This window comes from Haliotis rubra, unplaced genomic scaffold, assembly GCF_003918875.1.
Source record: "Haliotis rubra isolate DU_JTF1 unplaced genomic scaffold, ASM391887v1 Scf9, whole genome shotgun sequence".
NCBI classification, from domain to species: domain Eukaryota; kingdom Metazoa; phylum Mollusca; class Gastropoda; order Lepetellida; family Haliotidae; genus Haliotis; species Haliotis rubra.
In genome coordinates, this window is record NW_025767634.1 from 4,089,749 (window position 1) to 4,113,993 (window position 24,245).

The window sequence follows — 24,245 nt, forward strand, 5'->3', positions numbered from 1 at the left end:
ATCGATTCCAGTCACCTCGTGGATCAGGATATTGAACCGTTGAGTTCCACTATGAGATATTACTCTTTGAAGCGATCTATAAGACATTTAGTTATGTGCTGTTATATAGACTGAACGAGCCGCCGTTGGTGATGGTGAGTAAGGTTGGGTTTTTTCTCTTAGTGTAATCCTTTTTCAGATTTCAGATATCAGTTGAAAATGATTTTACAATCACTGTGTAATGGGAGGATATAATGCAATGGTTTGCAATCGATAGGTAAAATGGCTTAGTACATGGCTAGACAGATGGTGGTGTGTACAGGGTTAACGGTAGGCGGAACAGATACAGTGGAAGACAGTTGGGAGTATAATGGTGGTCCCGTGGTGCCACCTTCAAGAATTGACGGACAATGAGGTTTGGCCCCTACCAATATCCACCAATGTTATAGCTCGACTTTATAAGTAGTAAACGGCAACTTTGAATCTCAATGAAGCAGTGGCTCGTTTTAGACGTACAGTACCCCTGTGTAGATTTTATGGCATTCTCAGATAAGGGTAGGTTAAAACGGTGGTGTATCATAACCTGCAAAGTGCCGAATGAATGTACATTCGTGGAAAACGTGGTGATAACTTAAGGGGTAAAGAGGGCATCTAAAACCATTTCAAATATGCGAATTTTAGGAAATGCACGTGCTGCATGGCGAAATGTTCTGTCTACACTGCACTTAATCGTTATAACAAATATGTAGAGCACGTGATCAAATAATGAGTTCTGATTCAACAATAGCTTTGAGCCGTTCTCTTCACAACGATTACCGTTCAAGTATAGTAGAATGTGTAGTCATTCTATCCTTATCATAAGCTAGTCTAGGTACGCCGACAGTACGCCAGTCTTCATAGGGCCAATCTGTTCTCATTATTTACAGTACAACCAAACATTATTGAGAATTTAAAGATTGTAATTTTTTATTTTTTTCACTCATTACTCACGTATTAAATGTGAATATTAGCAGAACATAAGTCCAGATTCAAAGACAGATGAACAGTTAGTATTTTGTCAAGTCACTATGGGCAGCAATGCAGGCTTCAGTGCGGCGGGGCATACTACTGATCAAAGAAGTTAAAAAGTCGTGGTCCATGCTGTCCCAATATCGGACCACCTCTTCTTTTATTTCAGCAATATTTGTCAGATTTTCTTATTGACACTTTCCTTCATAGGTCCCCAAACATTTTCTATTGGATTTAGGTCAGGGATATAGCTTGGCTAATCTAATAATGTCATATTTTGGGTCCGAAACCAGGCCTGTGAATGCTTTGAACGATGTTTTGGGTCGTTGTCCTGCTGGAAAATCCGACATTTTCCATAGAACACGTGAGCAGATGGAAGTAAATGTTCCTCGAGAATATCTGTGTATGGCTCACTGTTCATATTCCCTTCAAATACACAGAGGGGAGTTGCCCCTAACACAGATATGCCACCCCACACGTTAAATTTCGGACTGTACTTTGGGCGCTGATACAAAGGTTTTTCAGTTTGTTTGGTCCAGAATTTCAGTGTATTAGGAAACAGCCACACAGAACTTTCATCTGAGAAAATCACATTGTCCCAGTTAACATTTCTATGCCGTAAGCACCAGTTCAAACCTTCGCTCCTTTTGTTCAGGTTTCATGATCGGTGATGGAATTCCTCGACTTTTCTGCCAACCCATTGCATGCAGCTCAGTTCTAATTGTCTCCTTACAGACATCCACAGTTCCTCTATCAATCATATCCAGCCTTAAGTTTTCTAAACTCCTTCGTTTGTTTTTAGAAACAAGAATACCAAGCCGCCTCCTGTCACCGACAGTCAATTTTCTCGGCCTACCTGCGCCTCCCTGGTGCTCAATGCCATATCCATTTGCAATATTTTTCAAAACATGATAAACAGTGGACAAAGATGCCTGTTCTACTTGAAATCACTTAGCTGATCTCATGTCATTGTTATAACACTCTAAAATCAACTCCCTCTTCTATAAATCATCCAAACTGAGGATCACTGAAAATGTCGTCTGCTAGCAAGTAAACAAAGGGGGGTAACTCTTCACGAACTAATGAAAAATGATTAACGGAGTTGTCTCTCTTGAATGAAACCAAGCACTTGATAGCTGGTCAAGGTTGTTTATACTAGAACCCAATTAAACATATTCTTAAAATTCTCAATAATTTCTGGTCATACTATATATCATCCAGGAATAATGATTTAAACTCAGTTAGTTAACCATTTCCATAGAGCCTTGGAGCTCTAGATCAATCGTTACATTCGTTGTAAGGCTATTGTTTTACTGAAGACTCACTTAAATATCGAGGCGAGTGCTCCCTGGATTGAGCTATTGTATTATAAGAGAAGTGGTTTGTAAGTATTTAAGTGTTTAGGAGTGTGTTTGTCTTAATGTTGTTAGGTTGTTTCACTCGTGAGCGAACAACGTACTTGTAGGATGACTATGGACAATGAACACCTTGTAATGTCCTGAGATTTGTTGAGGAGTTTGCACTGGTTGTCCTACTTGTATTGCAAACTTCACAGCATGTCAATGATTTCACCACACTTTTACGACGTTACTACTCATTGTGCTTAAACGGCGTTGTGTTTAGACTAGTTATTATTTTAATCGTATGAGGCTTGACGTATCCTCCGAGGCACAGAGGGGCGGTGCTGTACCTAGTGGTTAAAGCTTTCGCTCGTCATGCCGAAAGCCGGGTTCGATTCCCCACATGGGTACAATGTTGAAGCCCATTTCTAGTGTCCCCCGCCGTGATGTTGCTGGAATATTGCTAAAAGCCGTGCGAAACCTTACTCACTCCGACAAAGAGAGCGTAAGTCGCGTCGCGTCGTACCGCGTCGCGTGATTTCGCGGACTGCTTATAGCCTATTAGTGCTAACCCATAGCTTGCGGGTAAGACACAGATTCGGAGCCGACCTGTCACACAAGGTAGCAACAAGTAACATATTTTAACGTTTTCACTTTTCAAGGGATTGAACCACTGACTGGATTTGCCATCATGCTTCAGGGTTCGACCACTCAATATACAATTAATTTGTTCCAGTAAAGTGTAGGATAATTATTTTTAATCAGGTTTTACATAAGTAAATTATCAACTGGAGCAGTTGGTTCTCAAACCCAACATCCCCAACCAGGGGGTGAAGGAACGGTCCTTGATTAAGCATCTCCACCGTGCGTTCACATTAATATTTGATTAAGCCATTTCGATGAAGAGGACACCTACTCACCTGCGTTAATGGCCTGTCTCGAGCGTCTCCCAAATAGGGTTCATTCGGGTGTGGCGTTATCTACATCAAGCGTACACTCTGCAGTAGCATTTTAAAACATTCAATAGGTCTGAGTAATAGAACGTATGCTAGTAAAGAAGTGCTTGAAAAGGTCTGAATCATGGGAGATAACTCTTTTGATGTTGGAGTATTCTCACAAAATTTGACCTCCTTTACTGCGATTACCAGCTGATTAAGCGTGGATCAGGTTTCAGCCTGTCTCCGGTTACCCCCCTTGCTATAGAACTGACACGGTAGTAATTTCTTTAAAATCGGGCATTAAGCAGGCATGATGTACAAGCTGATGTTAATTAAAACCACGACCTGGCAGAAATTGCTTTCAGTTTGTGCTGAATCCCGACCAAGATGCAGCCTTTGACTCCGAAGAAGGAGCGTGCATGAGACGGAGTGAAGTCGGATTTCAGACTTAATCCGCTCTCTGATTGGATGGCGACAGAGCGTAATTAGTTTGTCAATTCTTATCTTTTGAAATTTCTCCGCGGGTTCTTTCTAGAGGGGCACTCAAGCATAACGTTTCCATAATCAACACTTAAATAACCATTGTGAGTGTTCTTTTCACTCCAGACCCTCAACAAAATTATCCCACATCTTTTGGTTGCTCGGTCCCCAGGCTGAAAGGTCGACCGTTGCAGAGTGCCATGCTTGTTGTAGTTTGAACAACTCCGATGAAATCCTCTACATAATTTCATTCCGTTTCCGAAGCTATGTTTTTGTTGAAATTTGTCTGTTTGTGAAAAGACGTTCCTAACTTCGGTTCGTGACTGCATTACTTCGTATTCAAACACAGTGAGTTTGGAAATGAAACAATCGGAATGTTTCGTGTGGTCACTGGAATGTGTCACGTATGGCATATATACATCGGGATGGATTAAACAATCGGATGTTTTCATGTGTTTACACGAATCTCGGATGAAGAATTAGAAATCGGCTTGATATACCAACTTGTATTTGGATATAACAATGACTATCAGATGTCCTCGTGTATGGAAATAATAACAAGTAATGATCAATAGTACAGTCTTCGTGATATTTCGGAATTCACAATCGGAACTGTGTAAGTGTATCTTCTCTCTGATCCAAAATTGAACATAATGAGGTGGTCAATAACAGCAGTTATTGAACGCTTTATGGATTTATTCATCTGCTCAAGTTGGACTTGCGATTTCATATGAGGATCCAGAGGGATGGGAAGTGTATGTGAAAAATCATAATTTTGATTTTTTTATTTAATAACCAGAGATATTTAATGAGTAGAAATGGACATTGTCTTGGTATCAGGTAACATAGCTAAGGCTAAACAACGAGCCTTCATGTATAAAGTAAAAAATTGGAATATCTCACATATTAACATGTCTGCAAATATTAACACGAACTATGTTATGTATGCATACATTGTAAAACACATAGTTTTGTTTTCTAGTCTTGTAATGAGATTTCTTGTTGAAATTATTTTTTTCTAATAATTATGGAATAAAAACAAACACCACGTCAAGACGCCAAATTCAGTCAAATATAAACACTGTCCTTCCGACTGTGTCAATATTTAGCGTGAACTGAAGCCCAGGAATATTGAAAGAACAAACAATGTTATTTTAACCTTTGTAAAAACAAAGAATTATAATTACCTTTGAACAACCTTCCATTGTTCAACTGCTGTGTTTGTTTCGCTTAAGTAAAAAGACTTTTATTGTGGTGCCTTTCGTTAATACAATTCAAATTTAATTTTTAAAGCATCAATAAATTTAAATAAAATGAATAGAATCTTTCAACATATATCACTACGAAAACTACTTTGGTGCACAATGTCAATTATTCCTTATCAACGGGGATGAAAGGTTAGCCAGGACAATTTAGAGTGAGTGAGTTTAGCTTTACGCCGCTTTTAGCAATATCCCAGTAATATCACGGCTGGGGACGCTAGAAATGGGCTTCACACATTGTGCCCATGTGGGTAGAATCAGATAAACAATATGTTATTCCCAATCAGCACTTGGTTTTAATTAGACTCGTGTCTGGAGTCAGAAAGGGGGATATTTTTGGGAAGTTTACCCAAGTCAGAATGACATCAGCCGCTGAACGTAAAGTCTAATCATTCATAATGTACCAAGAGATAGAGGAACTTCACGTGAGAGCGTTTTCAGAATCCACGTGGTTTCACTTCATACATTTTCTGGTCGTATACACACATACTGATATTTAATTATATGTATATATATTCACACTTTATTAGTCAAAAAGCATGCCTGATTACCCTTATTTCTGCACGGGGCTTATTGATCAACCCTGCAACAAAAGCAGTATGCGGCCAAATATTTCAAAGGGATACACTCACGCTGCGAGCTATGTGAATCTGTCGTAACGAATCAACCCCAGGTTCAAGTAGATGTAGTTTATGTTCTCCTTGTCGAACTAGCAAATACGTCTCTCCTCGGTTTTAAGTTTAAGTAGAAGCTTAATCGTGCAAAAAGCGTTTTATATCCATCCAAGTGGCCTAATCTTGCATTATATGATGTTTTTTGCCCCAAACCGGTTTATCTTCTGGTTGTCTGCATTTATCAGTGTGGCTTGCTCGCGGGGTCAGCTGGCTGTGTAAACACTAACCATAGCTACTGACCTAGTAAGTCTTCAAACACGCTCTTTCATTTTCCCCACAGATCAACATCCAGAGAGGTTCTGGGAACGCTGGGAGGCGAGCGGATAGCCTGATGTGAAGCAAGCCACTGAGGCGAGTAGAGAAGCTCCACTCCAGTGACTCTGGTAGGTTGACCCTGAGCGGAGAATACGCCGTGCTGTCAGTCCGGTGTGAAGTGTGGCGGTGTGAGGAGTTTAGCTGCACTCACCGCTGGTATAGCTGAGTCGGTATATAGACAGAGGGAGAAACGTTCAACATGAGTTGATATGTGAAGGAAGCAATGCCTCGTTGTAGACGGAAAGTTTCTGCTGTAGTGTGTGTCATCTGTACAACTGTACTCTGTCTCAACACTCTGATTGTACTGAGACTATCCAACACTGCCACCCTCGTGGAAGGGGGTGGGGGCAGCCAGCCCCACCCCGTCCAGGACTTCGGGGACTCGGCCGGATTGGCCCACCTGCCCGCTTGGCGGAAGAGACTGAACAAGAGTAACTACACCAGTGACACAAGCCCCGAGGGGGAGGGTGTCGGGGTGGGTGTCGGGGTGGGTGACCATGAACCCTATAAACTCAACTATATGCCTCCACAGAAGGCCCACGAAGGAGAGTCAGAGAAAACCTTAAAACACGTGCAAGAAAACAAGAATATGAGTTCGAACCCAAGGACGTTCAAATCTAATTATTCCGACCCAAAACTGGATAATTTTCTACGTGTTCTTAATAGAATAAACAACGAAAGCTTCCCCTTCTCTACATACGATGGAGTTCCATATTCAAAATTTTTGCGGATGTACCGGAAAAGCTCGAGGAGGAAAGGATTCGGTCTACCTGTTTACAAGAATTACAAAGGGTAAGTGAATTAGAGGACTTTATCACCCATTCGTTATGGTTATGTCACATACCTAATTTGAAGTACTTTAAGTAGTTTAAACGTCTTATATGTCTATATACAATTACTTTGGGTAGTTCAAATGTCTCATGTGTTTATATACTAGTATCATAGCTAGTAATAACGTCTCATATCTCTATATACAATTACTTTGGGTAGTTCAAATGTCTCATGCGTTTAGCTAGTACCATAGCTAGTAATAACGTCTCATATCTCTATATACAATTACTATAGGTAGTTCAAATGTCTCATGCGTTTATATACTAGTACTATGGCTAGTAATAATGTCTCATATCTCTAAATAAAATTACTTTGGGTAGTTCAAATGTCTCATGTGTTTATATACTAGTACTATAGCTAGTTATAATGTCTCATATCTCTATATACAATTACTTTGGGTAGTTCAAATGTCTCATGTGTTTATATACTAGTACTATGGCTAGTTATAATGTCTCATATCTCTATATACAATTACTTTGGGTAGTTCAAATGTCTCATGTGTTTATATACTAGTACTATAGCTAAAAATGTCTCATATATATACAATTACTTTGGGTAGTCTCATATCTAGTTATAACGTCTCATATCTCTATATACAATTACTTTGGGTAGTTCAAATGTATCATGTGTTTATATACTAGTACTATGGCTAGTTATAATGTCTCATATCTCTATATACAATTACTATAGGTAGTTCAAATGTCTCATGTGTTTATATACTAGTACTATAGCTAGTTATAACGTCTCATATCTCTATATACAATTACTTTGGGTAGTTCAAATGTCTCATGTGTTTATATACTAGTACTATAGCTGGTTATAATGTCTCATATCTCTATATACAATTACTTTTGATAGTTCAGATGTCTCATGTGTTTAGCTAGTACCATAGCTAGTAATAACGTCTCATATCTCTATATACAATTACTTTGGGTAGTTCAAATGTCTCATGTGTTTATATACTAGTACCATAGCTAGTAATAACGTCTCATATCTCTATATACAATTACTTTGGGTAGTTCAAATGTCTCATGTGTTTAAAGCTAGTACCATAGCTAGTAATAACGTCTCATATCTCTATATACAATTACTTTGGGTAGTTCAAATGTCTCATGTGTTTATATGCTAGTACCATAGCTAGTAATAACGTCTCATATCTCTATATACAATTACTATAGGTAGTTCAAATGTCTCATGCGGTTATATACTAGTACTATAGCTGGTTATAATGTCTCATATCTCTATATTCAATTACTATAGGTAGTTCAAATGTCTCATGCGGTTATATACTAGTACTATAGCTGGTTATAATGTCTCATATCTCTATATACAAGTACTATTCGTAGTTCCAACTTCCAATGTCGCATATGTGTAAATAAAGTTACTGTAAGCAGTTCCAATGTCTCATACGTCGGTATAAAATTACTAAAGGTAGTTTTATATTTTCTACGCTGTTTAAACCAAACCTCGAGATTACGCTTATGAAAAGCATCAAGTTGGTATCAGCCATGTTGAAGCAATGAGACAGTAGACAATCATTGTCAGGAACTGAAAAGCTAAAAACATTTGAACATTTTGAAAAGTTAAACACACGGAACCAAATTTAATGTTTCCGTTGTGAATGATGAATACTGATACCATGTCGATAATGATGCGAAAATAACTGAAACGATATTAAAAATTATACCCCAAATAAATTAAATTATTTTAAAATAATGCTCACTCACCAGCTGACGTAAGCTGGCCTATTAGACCGTATCTTTATCCAGGCATACGGTGCACTGTCAGTTAATGTCCTTTATTAGAGAAGACGAACACTACAACAACGCCCATATGGCGCCGCACAAATGTATCATCCTTTTTTCCTGAAAATAATTGGTAAATTATTAATATGTTTCTTGACGCTGGTGCATTAGCGGCGATAATATGCGTCAGCTTCACAAGATACTTTTTAAAATCCACTTTTAGATCGTTAATCCCATTCCACATATAGTGTCTATACACTGTACACAATATTTTGGCAGCTAAAATGGGTTGTGTATTTCACATTTATATTTTAAGGAACTTGAACGTATTTAGTTCGCCTCATTGAACGTTGCCTATCCGTGGCCAGGTGGGAAGGAATCTTTTGTGATAAGGGACGGATCATAATTTATTGGTCGGGGGGTGATGATGATTTTATGGAGAAGCATGTACAATGTGAATGACACCCCACCCCATCCCCACCCCCACTAAAATTTATGTACAAAGTAAGTGACACCTCCCACCCTGCATGTCACGTACAAAATCGATTAACACACACCCCCCACCCCCACCCCTTCTCCCTTCCCATAATGTTTAAATATTTTTATGTTCAAAATTGTCGACCCTCCTAGTAATGGTCCTCAATGTGAGTGTATTTTATGTGTTCACCTCTTGATTAATAAGTAGTTTACAGGGAACTAGTGTACACGTGCTGGTCAAATAAATATATTCTTTGCGATACATACGTGATAAAAGATGTATGTGTCGTTCTGTTTGATACTAAATAAATCCACATAACAATGTACACAGCTGCTGCAGCATCACAAACGGGAGAACATAAGTCAACCTCATCAAACACAAACACGGCCCTTTATCCATTCAGAAATACAGTCATGATCACAATCAGTTTCATCGTTACTTCCAGTGATTATTCATGAACCCTGTTAGAAAGAAAGATGACAATGGATATCACTCGTATGAGATGTAGCGAAAGAACGTACTTCTATATAGTCTGTTGTTTGACAATATTAATCTGCGAACAGCTTGAAGGTAATAAGGTTGATTGAAGTTATATCGTGTTCCGCATCTGTTTTCATCAGATGCGAAACAAACAGATTTGATGTATCTGAACATCATTTCTTTTCAACGAGACCAATCCTATCAGATTGTGTTTGTTTGTTGTTTAACGCCGTTCAAAACAATATTCCAGCTATATGGCGGCTGTCTGTAAATAATCGAGTCTGGACCAGATAATCCAGTGATCAACAGCATGAGCACCGTTATTGAGATAGGATGACATGTGTCAACCAAGTTAGCGAGCCTGACCACCCGATCCAGATCACCCGATCCAGATATAAGCCTCTTACGACAAGCATGGGTTGATGAATACAAATTCTAACCTGCATCTTCACGGGTCAAATTCTTTCAGTATTGAATACATGAAAGTTTGTAATTACCAATCGGTAATAGATCGGTCATTTATTATAGGGTTGGAGGTGAAGACGGTCACCAAACTTGCGAGTCTCTAGCATCGGGGTCATATAAATACCTTATATCAGGGGGGAGCCTTGAAAGAATGGACATTGTAATACATACCAATAATAGCGATTTGAAACTATGATCGTTTGTTAAACAACTTTTATCATAAGTTGAATAAAATTCTGAGATTTTAATGTTCAATTGGCAAGGTAAAGTTATGAGGATTCGCAATCTTAATTTCACATTATTTGATTTACTTTTTTGTTTAAAGTGAAATTCATCGGTACGTTGTCACTGCAAACAGACTATAGTCCCATTGAAACCGTCAAGCATATTGGTTACCACCATCCTCTGGATTGTCTAAGTACTGTCGGACATTGTCTCAGGTGTAGTGTCACGCCCACGACGAAATTCTAGTCAGGTCATCTCGGTGTTTTATTGTGACGTGTTTTGTGTGACAGGTAACTTCGAAACAGAAGTCTGAAATGGGCCATTTGTCCAGCTTGGGTAATTTTGAGACTGTCACCCATACGGGTTCTCAGGTACTTAGGACGTTGTAAGTCGTAATAGATGCTGTATGTGTCATGAAGTTCTCATCGTCTGTACCATCACATCAAGAACATTGGCCTCTTTCAGTACTAAACAAGCTAAATATACAGAAAGTGGCTTAATGTTCAGAAATCACCCGAATGTTCTTGGAGAATATTAAAATCATCAGTTGACTTGAAACATCGTTACGATGCATAATGAAAGATTCTCATAGAGAAAGAGACTGGTTTGTTGTTTAACGCCGCACTCAGCAATATTCCAGCTATATGGCGGCGGTCAGTAAGTAATCGAGTCTGGACCAGACAATCCAGTGATCAACAGCATGAACCCCGATCTACGCAAATGGGATACGATGACATGTGTCAACCCAGTTAGCGAGCATGGCCACCCGATCCCGTTAGTCGCCTCATACGACAAGCATGGGTTGTTGAAGACCAATTCTAACCCGGATCTTCACAGGTTAAAAGAGAGGGGGGGGGGTGTATGAGGAGGGGTGTTATACTGTAAATGTAGGTGAAGGCAAATATATACCACTCAAACGATATTAGTGAGCGTCCGATTAATATAAAAGCACTAAGTTTTAATTCATGAAGACAGGGTGGGGTGGGGGGTATCACCGTAACGTGGGAGGAATGCCCGAAATGTTGGCACATCCTTTGAATCAAAATGAATAGGTTGACATTAATGGTTTTCGTAGGATTCATTTATAATACTCATCACTTAAATCCTACGCCTTGAGATCGTATGCCCTGTAAGGGACAATAATAACATGTTTTATTCAATTCGATTTAAGTTAAATTTAAGTCCCTTTCCTTTGTAACACCAATTTTGTACTATTTCTTTCGAGTTTCATTTCTTTAGATGATATCCAAGATGGTGCTTCCGTTGAGACACATTTCCTCCGCGAATAACCACAGTAAAACAAAATTCATTCACCGACACAGCTAATAACAAGACATTGAATTTGGATGTAAATGTCAGCACGATTATTTTATTTATTTGTGCACTCGTGTTACAATAATAAGTAAAATACATAACTATTGTTGCTATATTTCTTAGAAATATTACACATTGAATATGGATTTAGATATTGAGTGTGTGAATCTCAGTTTTACACCGCTTTTAGCAATATTCCAGCAATATCACGGCTGGGGATACCAGGAATTTGGCTTCACGCATTGTACCCATGTTGGGAATCGAACCCGGGTCTTCGGCGTGATGAGCGAACGCTTTAACCACTAGGCTACCCCCACCGCCCCTTAGGTATTGAGAATTGCAGCAGTTCATAGATGGCATGCGATATGGAATACTGGTTTGTCTCTATATTTCACGTTTGTCTCCTCACGTCACATGTGTTGTCAGCCTACATCGACTCGTGTAACTACAATTACATATAAAAAGTATCTGGTTATGTGAAAAAAATTATTTTTTTTTAAATTCAAATTTAAAACACTACCAGATGTGCCAAGAGCTGATAGTCACAGCTGCATACTGTCTACAATCTGGTCCTTTAATATGTTTTAGTGGCTTGACCAATAATGTACATGTTTAAAAAGTCCAACGTTGCACATCTCTCGCAATACCTTTCTGTCGAACCTGACAGCGAGTGGGGCGGTGGGGTAGCCCACTGGTCAAAGCGTTCGCTCGTCACGCCAAAGACCCGGGTTCGATTCCCCACATGGGTACAATGTGCGAAGCCCATTTCTGGTGTCCCCCCGCGGTGATATTGCTGAAATAATACGGCGGCGTAAAAGTATATAAAGTAGGCGTAAAACTAAACTCACTCACTCACTCACTGACAGCAAGTATAGCATTATTTAATCGTATTGCATTACGCAACCATGTTAAAACGTTGCGCTGAAACGGGTAAATAAAAGACATGTTAAAAATCTCCCGCAGGTCGTTGTTTCCTCTTAAAATGTAGTTTCCAATAATCTTCCTCGTTAGTCCCTGTCCTTTCATGTTCTCTCCCACGTCTCAAATAACACTTAATTTTGGTGTAATTCGACATAATTTAACTATATGCCATTAGTATCGCAACGCCCATCGATTTCTGGAACGACTCACTTTATCGCCTCTCGTTCCTCTTTGAAGCTTAAACGGAATGTGTTTATAAAAATGTTCAACCTTCACTCTGTCACTCGGTGTTAAGTGCTCTGAGAGACACGGAATCGACCCAGGAATCCTTATCTTTTTGATTATAAGACACAGTTTGTAGGTCATGACCCTTGGCCTGGATGTTAACGCCAAGCAAGGAATGGTTGCTGCACCCACGCCTGATCTATAGATTAAAGAGGACTATGTCATCTCGCGGATGTGTTAATCTTGACACTTTGCTGTATAACGTGTAGTAATACAAACTGATCTTATGCAACATTGGTAAGGCCGCTCAATGTGATAAGGCGGATAGTTCATAGGGCTTGACATTTATGGAGATAATGTCCTTGTATTGGGAAATCTTATAAGAGAAATTAAATGACAGTCGGATGTTGGTATCGTTTTATATGTTTATTTTATAACTATTTGATTCATGAATTTCACTTTGACATTAAGCCGACACTGCGCGAATTCATACGGAGTTCCGTATGTCAGACACATGTAAATGGTCAATCTGTAAACAATACCATATGGTTATATGAAACAGCTTGCTCAATACGACTCTTGATATGCGTGTGTGCGTGCGCGCACGTGTTAGTGCCGTGGTATTGCTGGAATATTGCTAAACGCGGCGTAAAACTAAACATACCTACATACATACCTACATACAGTACACAACACCCATACATACACAGACAGACATACATACATACATACATACATACATACACACACACACACCTACCTACACACACACACACACACACCTACCTACCTACCTACCTACATACATACATACATACATACATACATACATACATACATACATACATACATACATACATACATACATACACATATACATACATACATACATACATACATACACACATAGATACACGATTATTGCATACATCCTCTCCGCTTAATTCGAACTACGAATAACTCTATGCGCGTATCTTGATTCAGAGTATTTCGAGAAAACAAGGTTTCACTAATCGTTATGTGTAGTAGTAGCGTCTGAGCGTACGGTCCGTCGGACGCGAACTATGCAGTCTTAGTATGAGCACAACGGCGCTACATATAGAACTTTCAACTGATGAAAAAAATATATCATTATGGAAATCTTTCCGCCCGACATACACAGCATACTCAATAATGTCCCCCTCTGAAAAGCAATAACTCTATTCATATTGTTCCCTGTAATGTATTCACGTCAAGCTGATCTTGAATGCTTCGGACGCAAAAGCAAACATTATGCATGCACAACTGATCACGAACGGATTGAATGCTGTGGAAATAAAGCGAAAGAGTGTATCAAAACATATGCCGTGTTACAGTCCCGACACCCACCAGACGGGTCCCAGTTACTCAAAGAGATCCTTAGGTGAAAACTGTCCCAACAATCAGACTGGAGGTCTTCGGGATATTGTATCTCGAAAACCCTGGTAAGTAAAATGAAAAACTCGAATTCAATAATTCAAGCAGAACATTAATTAGCAAGTTTATACTCAGCTCTAGAAACTAAAAATAATTAGCATGGTCCTGTGATTTATTTTGATTTTTCTCCGCGTGTGTGCGTGTGCGTGCGCGCGTGCGTGCGTGCGTGTGTGTGTGTGTGTGTGTGTGTGTGTGTGTGTGTGTGTGTGTGTGTGTGTGTGAGTGAGTGAGTGACACTTTACGTTCATCTAACTAGATCCCAATTACCCTTTGTTACTGTAAGTGATGTTGTCGGACGTTGTCGTTATTTAGCCATCACTCTTTTCTGCAACCTTTGTATATAGCAATCAGTGTAGTAGGGAAATGAATTTGCACCCACAAAACAAAACAAAACATATTCTTTGAGTACCGAATAAGCGACTTCAAACATCTGTGCATATTTACATTTGCCTCGCAGTTATTTAAGCAGCAACGGAAATATACATTTAAAAAAAAGATTATGATAAACCTTGTGTCTGAATATTGTATATACTCAGCAACAACAGTATTGTATGAAAACAGCGGATATTCTCATGGCCAGCCGATACGGTTACGCTGACCCAGCCATGATGACGTCACGGCGTTAACGCCAGGCCACATACAACAACACTGGGGCACAGAGAAGCGTTGGGGGAGCACACTGTGCAAATATAAACAAGGATGTATGTCATTTTTTTAAGCAAATACCAGAAAAAAGACCAAGGCGACAGCGATTAATGATTGTTTATATAGCCTACCCCCAGGTTAAGGCTGTTGGCTGCAACCGAGCTTTGATAAGGTCAGAGTCATTACGACTTACGTAACTGTCATGGCGAGCTTGTGTTCCACCATAAGCGCAAAAAGCAAATGTGAAGGTCAAAGGTTAATGTTTATCATTTTCAGTCCCGCCCCACATCTTGTTTACCGAATCAACCTAGAAAACTTGACCTTTAGAATAATTCCGCTCGCATTCTTACGAGTCCAAGGAATAAGCTTAATGTAAGTAATTTATTACTTAAATGTGATAGTTTGATGTGTCATCCGAGGTTACAAAGGCACGTCTTCGGGAAGCGCGACGTGTTTTTCAAGATTGTCAGCTCTACCACCACCTCACAACGGAAAGATAGGTTAGGCGCTTTGGTAATATATTACCCAACTTTTGTAAAATAAATAGGCGGTTTGGTAATCTATTAACCCGCTTTTGTAAAAAATAGGGGATTTTGTGATATATCCCCCTACTTTTGTAATGACACATTTGTACTTTAACTGGAAACACATGTGACACATGTGAGCTCACCTTAGGCAAGTGAGTCTATGTGTTAAAAGTTATTTGTGTGAAGCCTTTTTTGGTATCCTCCGCCGCGATTCACCCAATCCACTCACTCACTCACTGAGCCAGTCAATACATACGTGTGCTTACAAACGTATATACTGGTATGTATCACCCTCCCTTATACACATTATACCTACCCTCTTCAAATGTCTGTCAACGTCCATGACAATTCACGATATGCCTGAAACATTGCCGATGTGACGTTAAATGTTTTCTCACTCACTAACTCCATGAAAATCCTCGGCGATCACCACGAATTGTTATAACAGTAAAACTGTACTCGGACTACATCTATATCACCCTCTTTACGAACACCTGGTGCCATCACTTTTTAGATTCTACGTGATAAATTCACAGACATTGAAATAAGACCCGCCAACAGAAGAAACACCAGAATATTTGTAATTTTAGACACCCTTACTTATTTTCTGTTAGACTGTAATTCATTTCGGCGAGTATGTCAAACTATATATCCGTAATTACAATAAACATGAACAATACAACACTGTGTAATAAATAAATTATTCTGCCAGTCAGTACGTAATACGTTCTCGGGTATGATTTGCTTTGTGTTATGAATAATATCCTTGATAATACGTTCTGTTATTTCATGTTTCAGACAGATCGTAGAATCAGTGTCTAACAGCTGAAATCCTCCCCTTTTATGAGACTCCTAACAATAATGCTTTGTAACATAAGGACTGTTTGATATTCACACACATTTATTGCTTCGTGTTGGTGACATTAATGCAATCTGTTGCTGCACGAACACAGTTTAGGAGCCATTTCCCTGCACACAAGATGCAATCAACAGAATATGTCCAATTTCGACAACAGGTTGTGAGTAACTGGTTTATCAGGTGTTCTTTAATCGTTTCATACATGAATCGTGATTGTTTAAAGTACACCTGTATCGCACCTGTGTTTTGTATTAACCACATGTCTGCCCAGACCCTATTTTACTTGTTTGTATTATATTCTTTGCATTGTTGCTCGTGGTTACTGTAGTTAAATCTATACTTGAGATTATAAATGCGAGCAAAGGAAAGTATTCATATTTACTGACGGCTGACGATAAAACCAAAAAGAAATTGGTGTTGGATGGTGCTGCACACGTAGCTGCTGCGGATATCTCACTTGTGTTGTCCACCTTAAGGCCAAATAAAAAATGTTGTGGTTTCGATTACACCTCTTTAAAATTTAGGGTAGGTAGGTAGGAATTTTTTTTTTTACATATTTTTTTTAGAAGGAAAGTACAAACTAATAACACATGTATCAATGTGCAATTGTTTATTGAATCAATCTTTCGGCCATCATATCGACTTTCTCTATCAGAATGACCGATATCTGCCGGAAAATACAATGAAATCTGAAAGCTTATTTTATTCAGTCTGCTTAAAAAAAGTAGGGTCGGCACCAGAATTCAAGGGTCGGTCGGGTAATCGGAACCACAACATTTTCTTTTTAGGCCTAAGTTTGCTGTGTTTCGGCAACCATAAAGTATACGGCTTTATGGATAAAGATGTAAACTGCCACGTCTCTGTGTAGACGTCTTACTAATGGTTTGATCGGCATTCTAGAAGTTGGTATCCATAAAGTTGTTTGCTGTATTATTGACTTAGCAACTTCTAGAATGTCGACTAAACGGGTTCGGCTGCTGTTTTTAGCCTGGTAATCCTTTGGTCAAATCCATATAGTTTCCATATAAAAATAATTTCATTTAAGTTGAATAACACCGGAGTTTTTTTATCATAATTATAGTTAATCTGTCAACGCTATAATATATAACGAACACAATGCCACGTTGGGGGCGGTGGGGTAGCCTAATGGTTAAAGCGTTCGCTCGTCACGCCGAAGACTCGGGTTCGATTCCCCACATGGGTACAATGTATGAAGCCCATTTTTGGTGTACCCTGCCTTAATATTGCTGGAATATTGCTTAAAGCGGCGTAAAACCATACTCACTCACTCACTCACTGAATGTACACCACGTTGGATTTGTTAAAAACTCAAGTGGAAGGGAAGAAAATCTATTTAAGTGCAATAAAGATCGGTGGAAAGTGAAGTGGTCCTATTCCCAAAACACTAAAAAGGACACGAAACTCTGTAATTCGGCTATTGGGAGCATGGCTGACCCAGTCGTAAAAGGAATTTTGTATTACAGAGTTACATCCCTTCAGCGCATCAGGAACCAGTGATTTGAATTATAATTTCTGCATGTGTCAGTACCATAACCATGCTTGTTTTACTTGAGTGGTAAACGTACAAGGCCAGCATCACTTTGGGCCACCATACCCATGACGCCTTAGCGTCGTGATTTAACAGCAATACTAGTGAGTGAGTGAGTTAGGTTTTGCACCGCTTTTAGCAATATTCCAGCAATATCACTGCGGGGGACACCAGAAATGGGCTTCACACATTGTACCCATGTGGGGAGTCGAACCCGGGCCTTCGATGTGACGAACGAACGCTTTAACCACTAGGCTACCCCCCACCACCCCTAGCTTCAATACTAGATCGAGCTGCATAAAACCTGACAACTCTCATCCCCTATTTTAAATAAACTTTACGTCTTAGTCCGACATTGCGACTAGGACACTCTGGCGTAATTTTCACAATGTGTGGAACAGATGATTGTTAAAATGAATGAACTTTGTCAACCCGTGTTAAGAGAACGAGGTATAATTGTTCGAATCTGCGTGAAAAGAAGGGATCAGACAAGGAAACTACGACACAGCTACGTTCTTTTCAACGCTGTTCGAGATCACATGTTTTACAGTCTGCGTCATAGTTACGTAAACCATATTATTTTCCTGTCTACCCAGGCGTTACTGTAAATCTACAGCCCTTCATGAAGCTGGGTGCTGTTGTACAAACACAACCTTAGCGCTAAGACTACCTTAAGTCTATGTTAAGGTATGGGAGTTACGGTCACCTTAGCGCTAAGACTACCTTAAGTCTATGTTAAGGTATGGGAGTTACGGTCACCTTAGCGCTAAGACTACCTTAAGTCAATGTTAAGGTATGGGAGTTACGGTCACCTTAGCGCTAAGACTACCTTAAGTCTATGTTAAGGTATGGGAGTTACGGTCACCTTAGCGCTAAGACTACCTTAAGTCTATGTTAAGGTATGGGAGTTACGGTCACCTTAGCGCTAAGACTACCTTAAGTCTATGTTAAGGTATAAGTTACGGTCACCTTAGCGCTAAGACTACCTTAAGTCTATGTTAAGGTATGGGAGTTACGGTCACCTTAGCGCTAAGACTACCTTAAGTCTATGTTAAGGTATGGGAGTTACGGTCACCTTAGCGCTAAGACTACCTTAAGTCTATGTTAAGGTATGGGAGTTACGGTCACCTTAGCGCTAAGACTACCTTAAGTCTATGTCAAGGTATGGGAGTTACGGTCACCTTAGCGCTAAGACTACCTTAAGTCTATGTTAAGGTATGGGAGTTACGGTCACCTTAGAGCTAAGATCGCTTTGTATAACGGCACCCTGGACTATACTTTCCACAGGTTCAGGTCTGAATGGTACAACTCACTGGGGCTCCTTTTCAGTTTTAATGTTAATTTATTTTTATCAAATAACATATTTCGGGTCCTAACGTTAGTCAGTCCTGTATAGGAGTCCGACCTCCGGCTTGTCTGGTAGGGCGTGGCTTTGGTAGTAAATATGATACGGACTCAATAGCGATGATACGGCCCCCGTTTTGGATAAGGTCATCTTCGTTCATACGGACTCAGGCGATGACACGGCCCTCGTTTTGTGTTAGGCCATCTCCGTTCATACGGACTCAGGCCATGACACGGCCCTCGTTTTGTGTTAGGCCATCTTCGTTCATACGGACTCTGGCGATGACACGGCCCTCGTTTTGTGTTAGGCCATCTTCGTTCATACGGACTCTGGCGATGACACGGCCCTCGTTTTGTGTTAGGCCATCTTCATTCATACGGACTCTGGCGATGACACGGACCTTCCTGCTCATTTCTGTTTAACCATATTCGTAGACACGGCTCCCTGTTTTGCATGACGCAAGCTTCACCGACCGGCTTCTGTATTCATGGACTTTTCGTCTCGAATTTCTTTCATTAACTGTTAATGATGAATCTTTATTGACGATGGAACCAAACATACCCAGTAACCTTCGCCAACCATATGTTCAGTTGAAGCTGCGTTCGATACTTTTTTTGTAAGATTTAATGAGGCAAACATTGTGTTTTAAACAGTGGTATCAGGTATTGTTATGTGCTTCCTTCGTTACAGGACTTCGTGGACTAAAATCGCAGAGGACAGAACACAACATTCTCGATATGAAGTGCTAATGAGTGGTGTATGGATTTTCAGATTAAATCTTAACTCGTTTTCCTTTGGATTATTATATTCATTGATTACTATCCTTGAAATGATATTTCGTTAATTAGTCTGGCGGGTTCCAGGTGACTGTTATGTATTGATTAAAGGAATACGACGAATACTGTGAGCACCAATTTAGGCTCGCGGAGGTTTATTGATCGTTTAACTTTTTATCGCTGAATCAACCAAGTGTGGCACTGTTCCCTTTCATTTCTTTGGACACAAAGAGACGAATTAATTATACACATCAAAGAATTTGATTCCATGTCCAAAGGAAAATAGGTGGTAGAACATAGTGTTTAAACAATCAAGGTAGCAAGGTAAATACTGCAAGACAAATAGTTTAAGGTACCATTCCAAGGTAAATACTGCAAGACAAATAGTGTAAAGTACCATTCCAAGGTAAATACTGCAAGATAATAGTTTAAGGTACCATTCCAAGGTAAATACTGCAAGATAATAGTTTAAGGTACCATTCCAAGGTAAATACTGCAAGATAATAGTTTAAGGTACCATTCCAAGGTAAATACTGCAAGATAATAGTTTAAGGTATCATTCCAAGGTAAATACTGCTAGGTACCGACGTGCCTTCCAATGGCGACCTCCCGCTTAAACCAAGACTTACAACAGTCGCATCTCTCCTATTGCCTTCTGAAACAGTGAATGAGTGAGGGGGTTTGGTTTAATGCCGCTTTCAACAGTATTCCGGCTATATGACGTGCAACTAGAGAATGAGGTTCTCCAGCGGTGCTCTGATGTACGTTAAAATACGTTAAAATAACGTACATCTTCAGAATGGGACTCTTCAGCGTTGCTCTGGTGTATATGCTGAAGTAACGTGCAACTAGAGACTGGGGCTCTCAGGGTTGCTCAGGTGTATATGCTGAAGTAACGTGCAACTAGAGACTGGGGCTCTCGGGGTTGCTCAGGTGTATATGCTGAAGTAACGTGCAACTAGAGACTGGGGCTCTCCGGGGTTGCTCAGGTGTATATGCTGAAGTAACGTGCAACTAGAGACTGGGGCTCTCCGGGGTTGCTCAGGTGTATATGCTGAAGTAACGTGCAGCTAGAGACTGTAGGTCTTATATAAATGCCACGTAAAGCAATGCATGTTTAAAACCGTTTAAAAAATAAGAAGGGAGTTGAAGAAACATAATCGGGCGAACCAGGATTCGCTTTGTGTCTTCCTACATAGGCCCGGCTAGGTCATCGCAAGCTTATGCTTTATACAACACTTTCTACAGACATACATGTACAATATACACCCTACCAGGCCATGGTTTACAAAACATGTTTACGATCCGCAAGCCGTTTGGTAATTCAAATAGAACTCTTGTGAGGTGGATCAATATATATTCGGCCCCGTGGGTTTCTGTATACGTGTTCATGGGGCATGTTTTTACGCGCCGTGTTCTCTTAACGAGGTAGGGTGTGTATTAAGTGGGATAAATACCTTGGAATAAACACGGCCAGGTTGCCGTTATACAAAATAACCTAACCACAGCCCTAAGATTGCTTTGTACAACGACACCCAGGTCAAGATATGTTTTGATACTTCCCTCTCATTTTCATCGTTATTCCATATTGTTTTTGTATCCTATTCGAATATACAGTTGTAAATATTTGTGTTTCTGGTGTTCGAGTTATATGTAGCCCTTAGTGAATCATAGTTGTTGTTTTTATATATTTATTGGTATTTTTGGTCGTCTAAATCCAGCCTTCCATGTCGGCGTACTATAGCATGTCAGTACACACATACTCGTGAGAGAAACGACCCATGCAGAAATGAGTCAGCATGGAGTATCTCAAGGTGATATGCTTTGTCCGTATTTTTTCATGCTTTAAGCATGTTTTATTCTTCTTAAGACCACAACGCTCCCCAAAATAGCAAACAACCTGGGAACATTTCTTATAATGTCTTGAGTGAAACGATGCTTATCTTTGCCCGTTCATATCTGATATTATTTTTAATGCAGGCCCCTCCGTGTATTTGTAAGAGAGTAGAGCGCCTATTCTAAAGGGCACGTTCTCTGTGTGTTTGCATTGTGGTAATATACAATGAGATTGTGTTTGTTTTGGGTAGCAGTGGGGTAGACGACTGTCTGTCTCCTGGACTAGCAGGGTATTTAGACGGGAACATGTATGTATTCAGTAAGGGCGTATCCTAACACGGGGTCTCAAATCAAACTGTATTGTGTGTTTGTAGGTCGTTATTGTGTGAAATGGGCGTGGTGGTAAAATTAACATTAATTGAAGGTTGAAAAAAATATAAGATGTCTATCACGGCGCATTACTTACCAGCTGTCAGCAATTATATTTTGGGTATGAATTGCAATTATAACTTATGTGGTATGTCTTTTTTTAATAGTAATATGTGATAAACTTTCCTAATAATATCATTCAGTTGATACACGTTGACATGAATAGTTAAGTATATACGTATACTACTCAAAATAAATGAGAGAATCCGTGACAGAAACACTGTAGTTAAATGAAATAATCGTGAGTTCGTGTACTATTTCGAGCAGTGTAGGTGACAAGTGGTGAAGCATGGGTTCATCTCCTTAGTGGTGTGTTAACTTCTCCCTGGGTTATATCTGTCTTAATATTATGGTTCTTAAACGTTGACAAGCACAATGTAGTTACATTTAACGCTAGGAAGTATATCACTGTTTTTAGCTGATTGGGATTTAACCAGTTCACGATATCTACTGACCGCACCCTTTTCTCCTGAGTCACATCACAAAACAACGCTTTACGTCATCTTCAACACCACATACGTCAATGCCCTCCCTCCCCAGCATCACACACCCTCTTCAACGTCATCCTTGACATCACACCCTCACCAAAATCCCCACATCGCACACCTCCACACCCAGCCCAAGACTAAAGCTTAGTCTCTGAATATATAATTTTGACAGAAACATAGTTCCTTTTAAACTGAAAAGGAGACCCAGTGAGATCGGAGATTCAGAAGCTAGAAATCTAGACTTGCTTCATTTAGAGTTTTAGCATTGCAGAAAGGGCTGTGTGGAAAGGGAAAATAAGGCGGTTCAGGGACTGTGAGACAGACTACACTTTTGCAAAATCTAACAGTTATGTAATATCATTGAAAGTGCTGCTAATGACTTCTTCGATAAGACTTCCACTTTGGGTGGTGCTGCCCTCATGTCTTCTCACGGCATGTCACGGCGACCTGTGCAGCCTACAGTCTGGTTGGCCGTCGTTCAGTCGGCTATCCGAGCATGGCGAGCAGATATGATGAAATAAAGATGAGAATCTATCTGCGAGGCTCCTTTTTTGTATATAATGATGCAATCAACAGGTGGAGGCCCCGGTGTAATTATCTTCCAATGTGCTTTATCTTGGCGTATTACCTTAATTCTAGTCCATGCGCTGATACCATGCAACAACTCGAGCTTGCCAGTCTGGCTAATTTTGTCGCCATTTGGAGCAAGATATTGGCAATGTATTTATCGAGACTTGACTTAAAAACCGTTTAATACTTCACAAGTTCTATCTCGGGGCTTTAAGTACCCTAATTTCGCTGATGTGTCTTTGTAAGCTTAAGAAACGTCTTCGTTTGGCATACAGTCGGAAAATTATCTTGTTTAAGACAGGGGAATCGATGTTGTGTTTGCCGTTAGTGACAGTAATGTGGAAAGGGTACATATGTCACATGGCGAAATGGCGAAGACTATTGTGTTGTTTAGCAACCCTATTAGCCAGAGGAAGCTTTCACCATTGCATCTAAGGGGTGCATTACGATAGTGTTTATTTGTGTTGTCTCCTGTAAGGGTGAAGAGTAAACACTATTAAGGTACATTCTGACATGCTGATTCGTGGTATTACAAAACACTATTGTAACGTGAGTTGCGCGTCATCTTGACACGTTGCCTGACATAACCGTGTGATGAGGTAGTTCTGGTGCAATGGGAAACACCTTCTGCAAAGATGCGGGCAGAGTTGCACTTCTTCCTGGCAGATTCGTTGCATTGTCACGTATTGATTACTCGAGTTATGATAAGGTGCAGTATATTTCATTTGTCAGTTCCTCGAGTTGAGATTCGATGCAGTATAATTCATTAATCAATTACTCGAATTGAGATTCGATGCAGTATAATTCATTTATCAATTATTCGAATTGACATGCAATGCAAACTATTTCATTTATCAATTTCTCAAGTTGAGATTCGATGCATTGTATTTCATGAATCAGTTCCTCGAGTTGAGATTCGATGCATTGTATTTCATTTATCAATTCCTCGAGTTGAGATTCGATGCATTGTATTTCATGAATCAATTCCTCGAGTTTAGATTCGATGCATTGTATTTCATGTATCAATTCCTCTGGCGTCAGATTCGTGGTATTACATCGCGTGTCGGATTTTGATTTATTCTTTCA

The 24,245-nt window shown here is 39.8% G+C and overlaps 1 protein-coding gene across 4 annotated transcripts in view; it reads left to right on the forward strand.

Moving 5' to 3' along the window:
* The window catches only part of LOC124263793 (extracellular serine/threonine protein kinase FAM20C-like), a 93,539-nt gene that overhangs the window by 52,138 nt on the left and 17,156 nt on the right, over nt 1-24,245 (forward strand). For 3 of the 4 annotated variants that reach the window (XM_046698502.1, XM_046698504.1, XM_046698501.1), the window contains exon 2: nt 5,962-6,788. In XM_046698502.1, coding sequence (XP_046554458.1) covers nt 6,220-6,788 — 569 coding nt within the window. In that variant the 5' untranslated portion in view covers nt 5,962-6,219. Of the gene's footprint in view, nt 1-32; nt 135-5,961; nt 6,789-24,245 lie in introns of those variants that run through there. The other variant, XM_046698503.1, reaches the window with a different exon arrangement.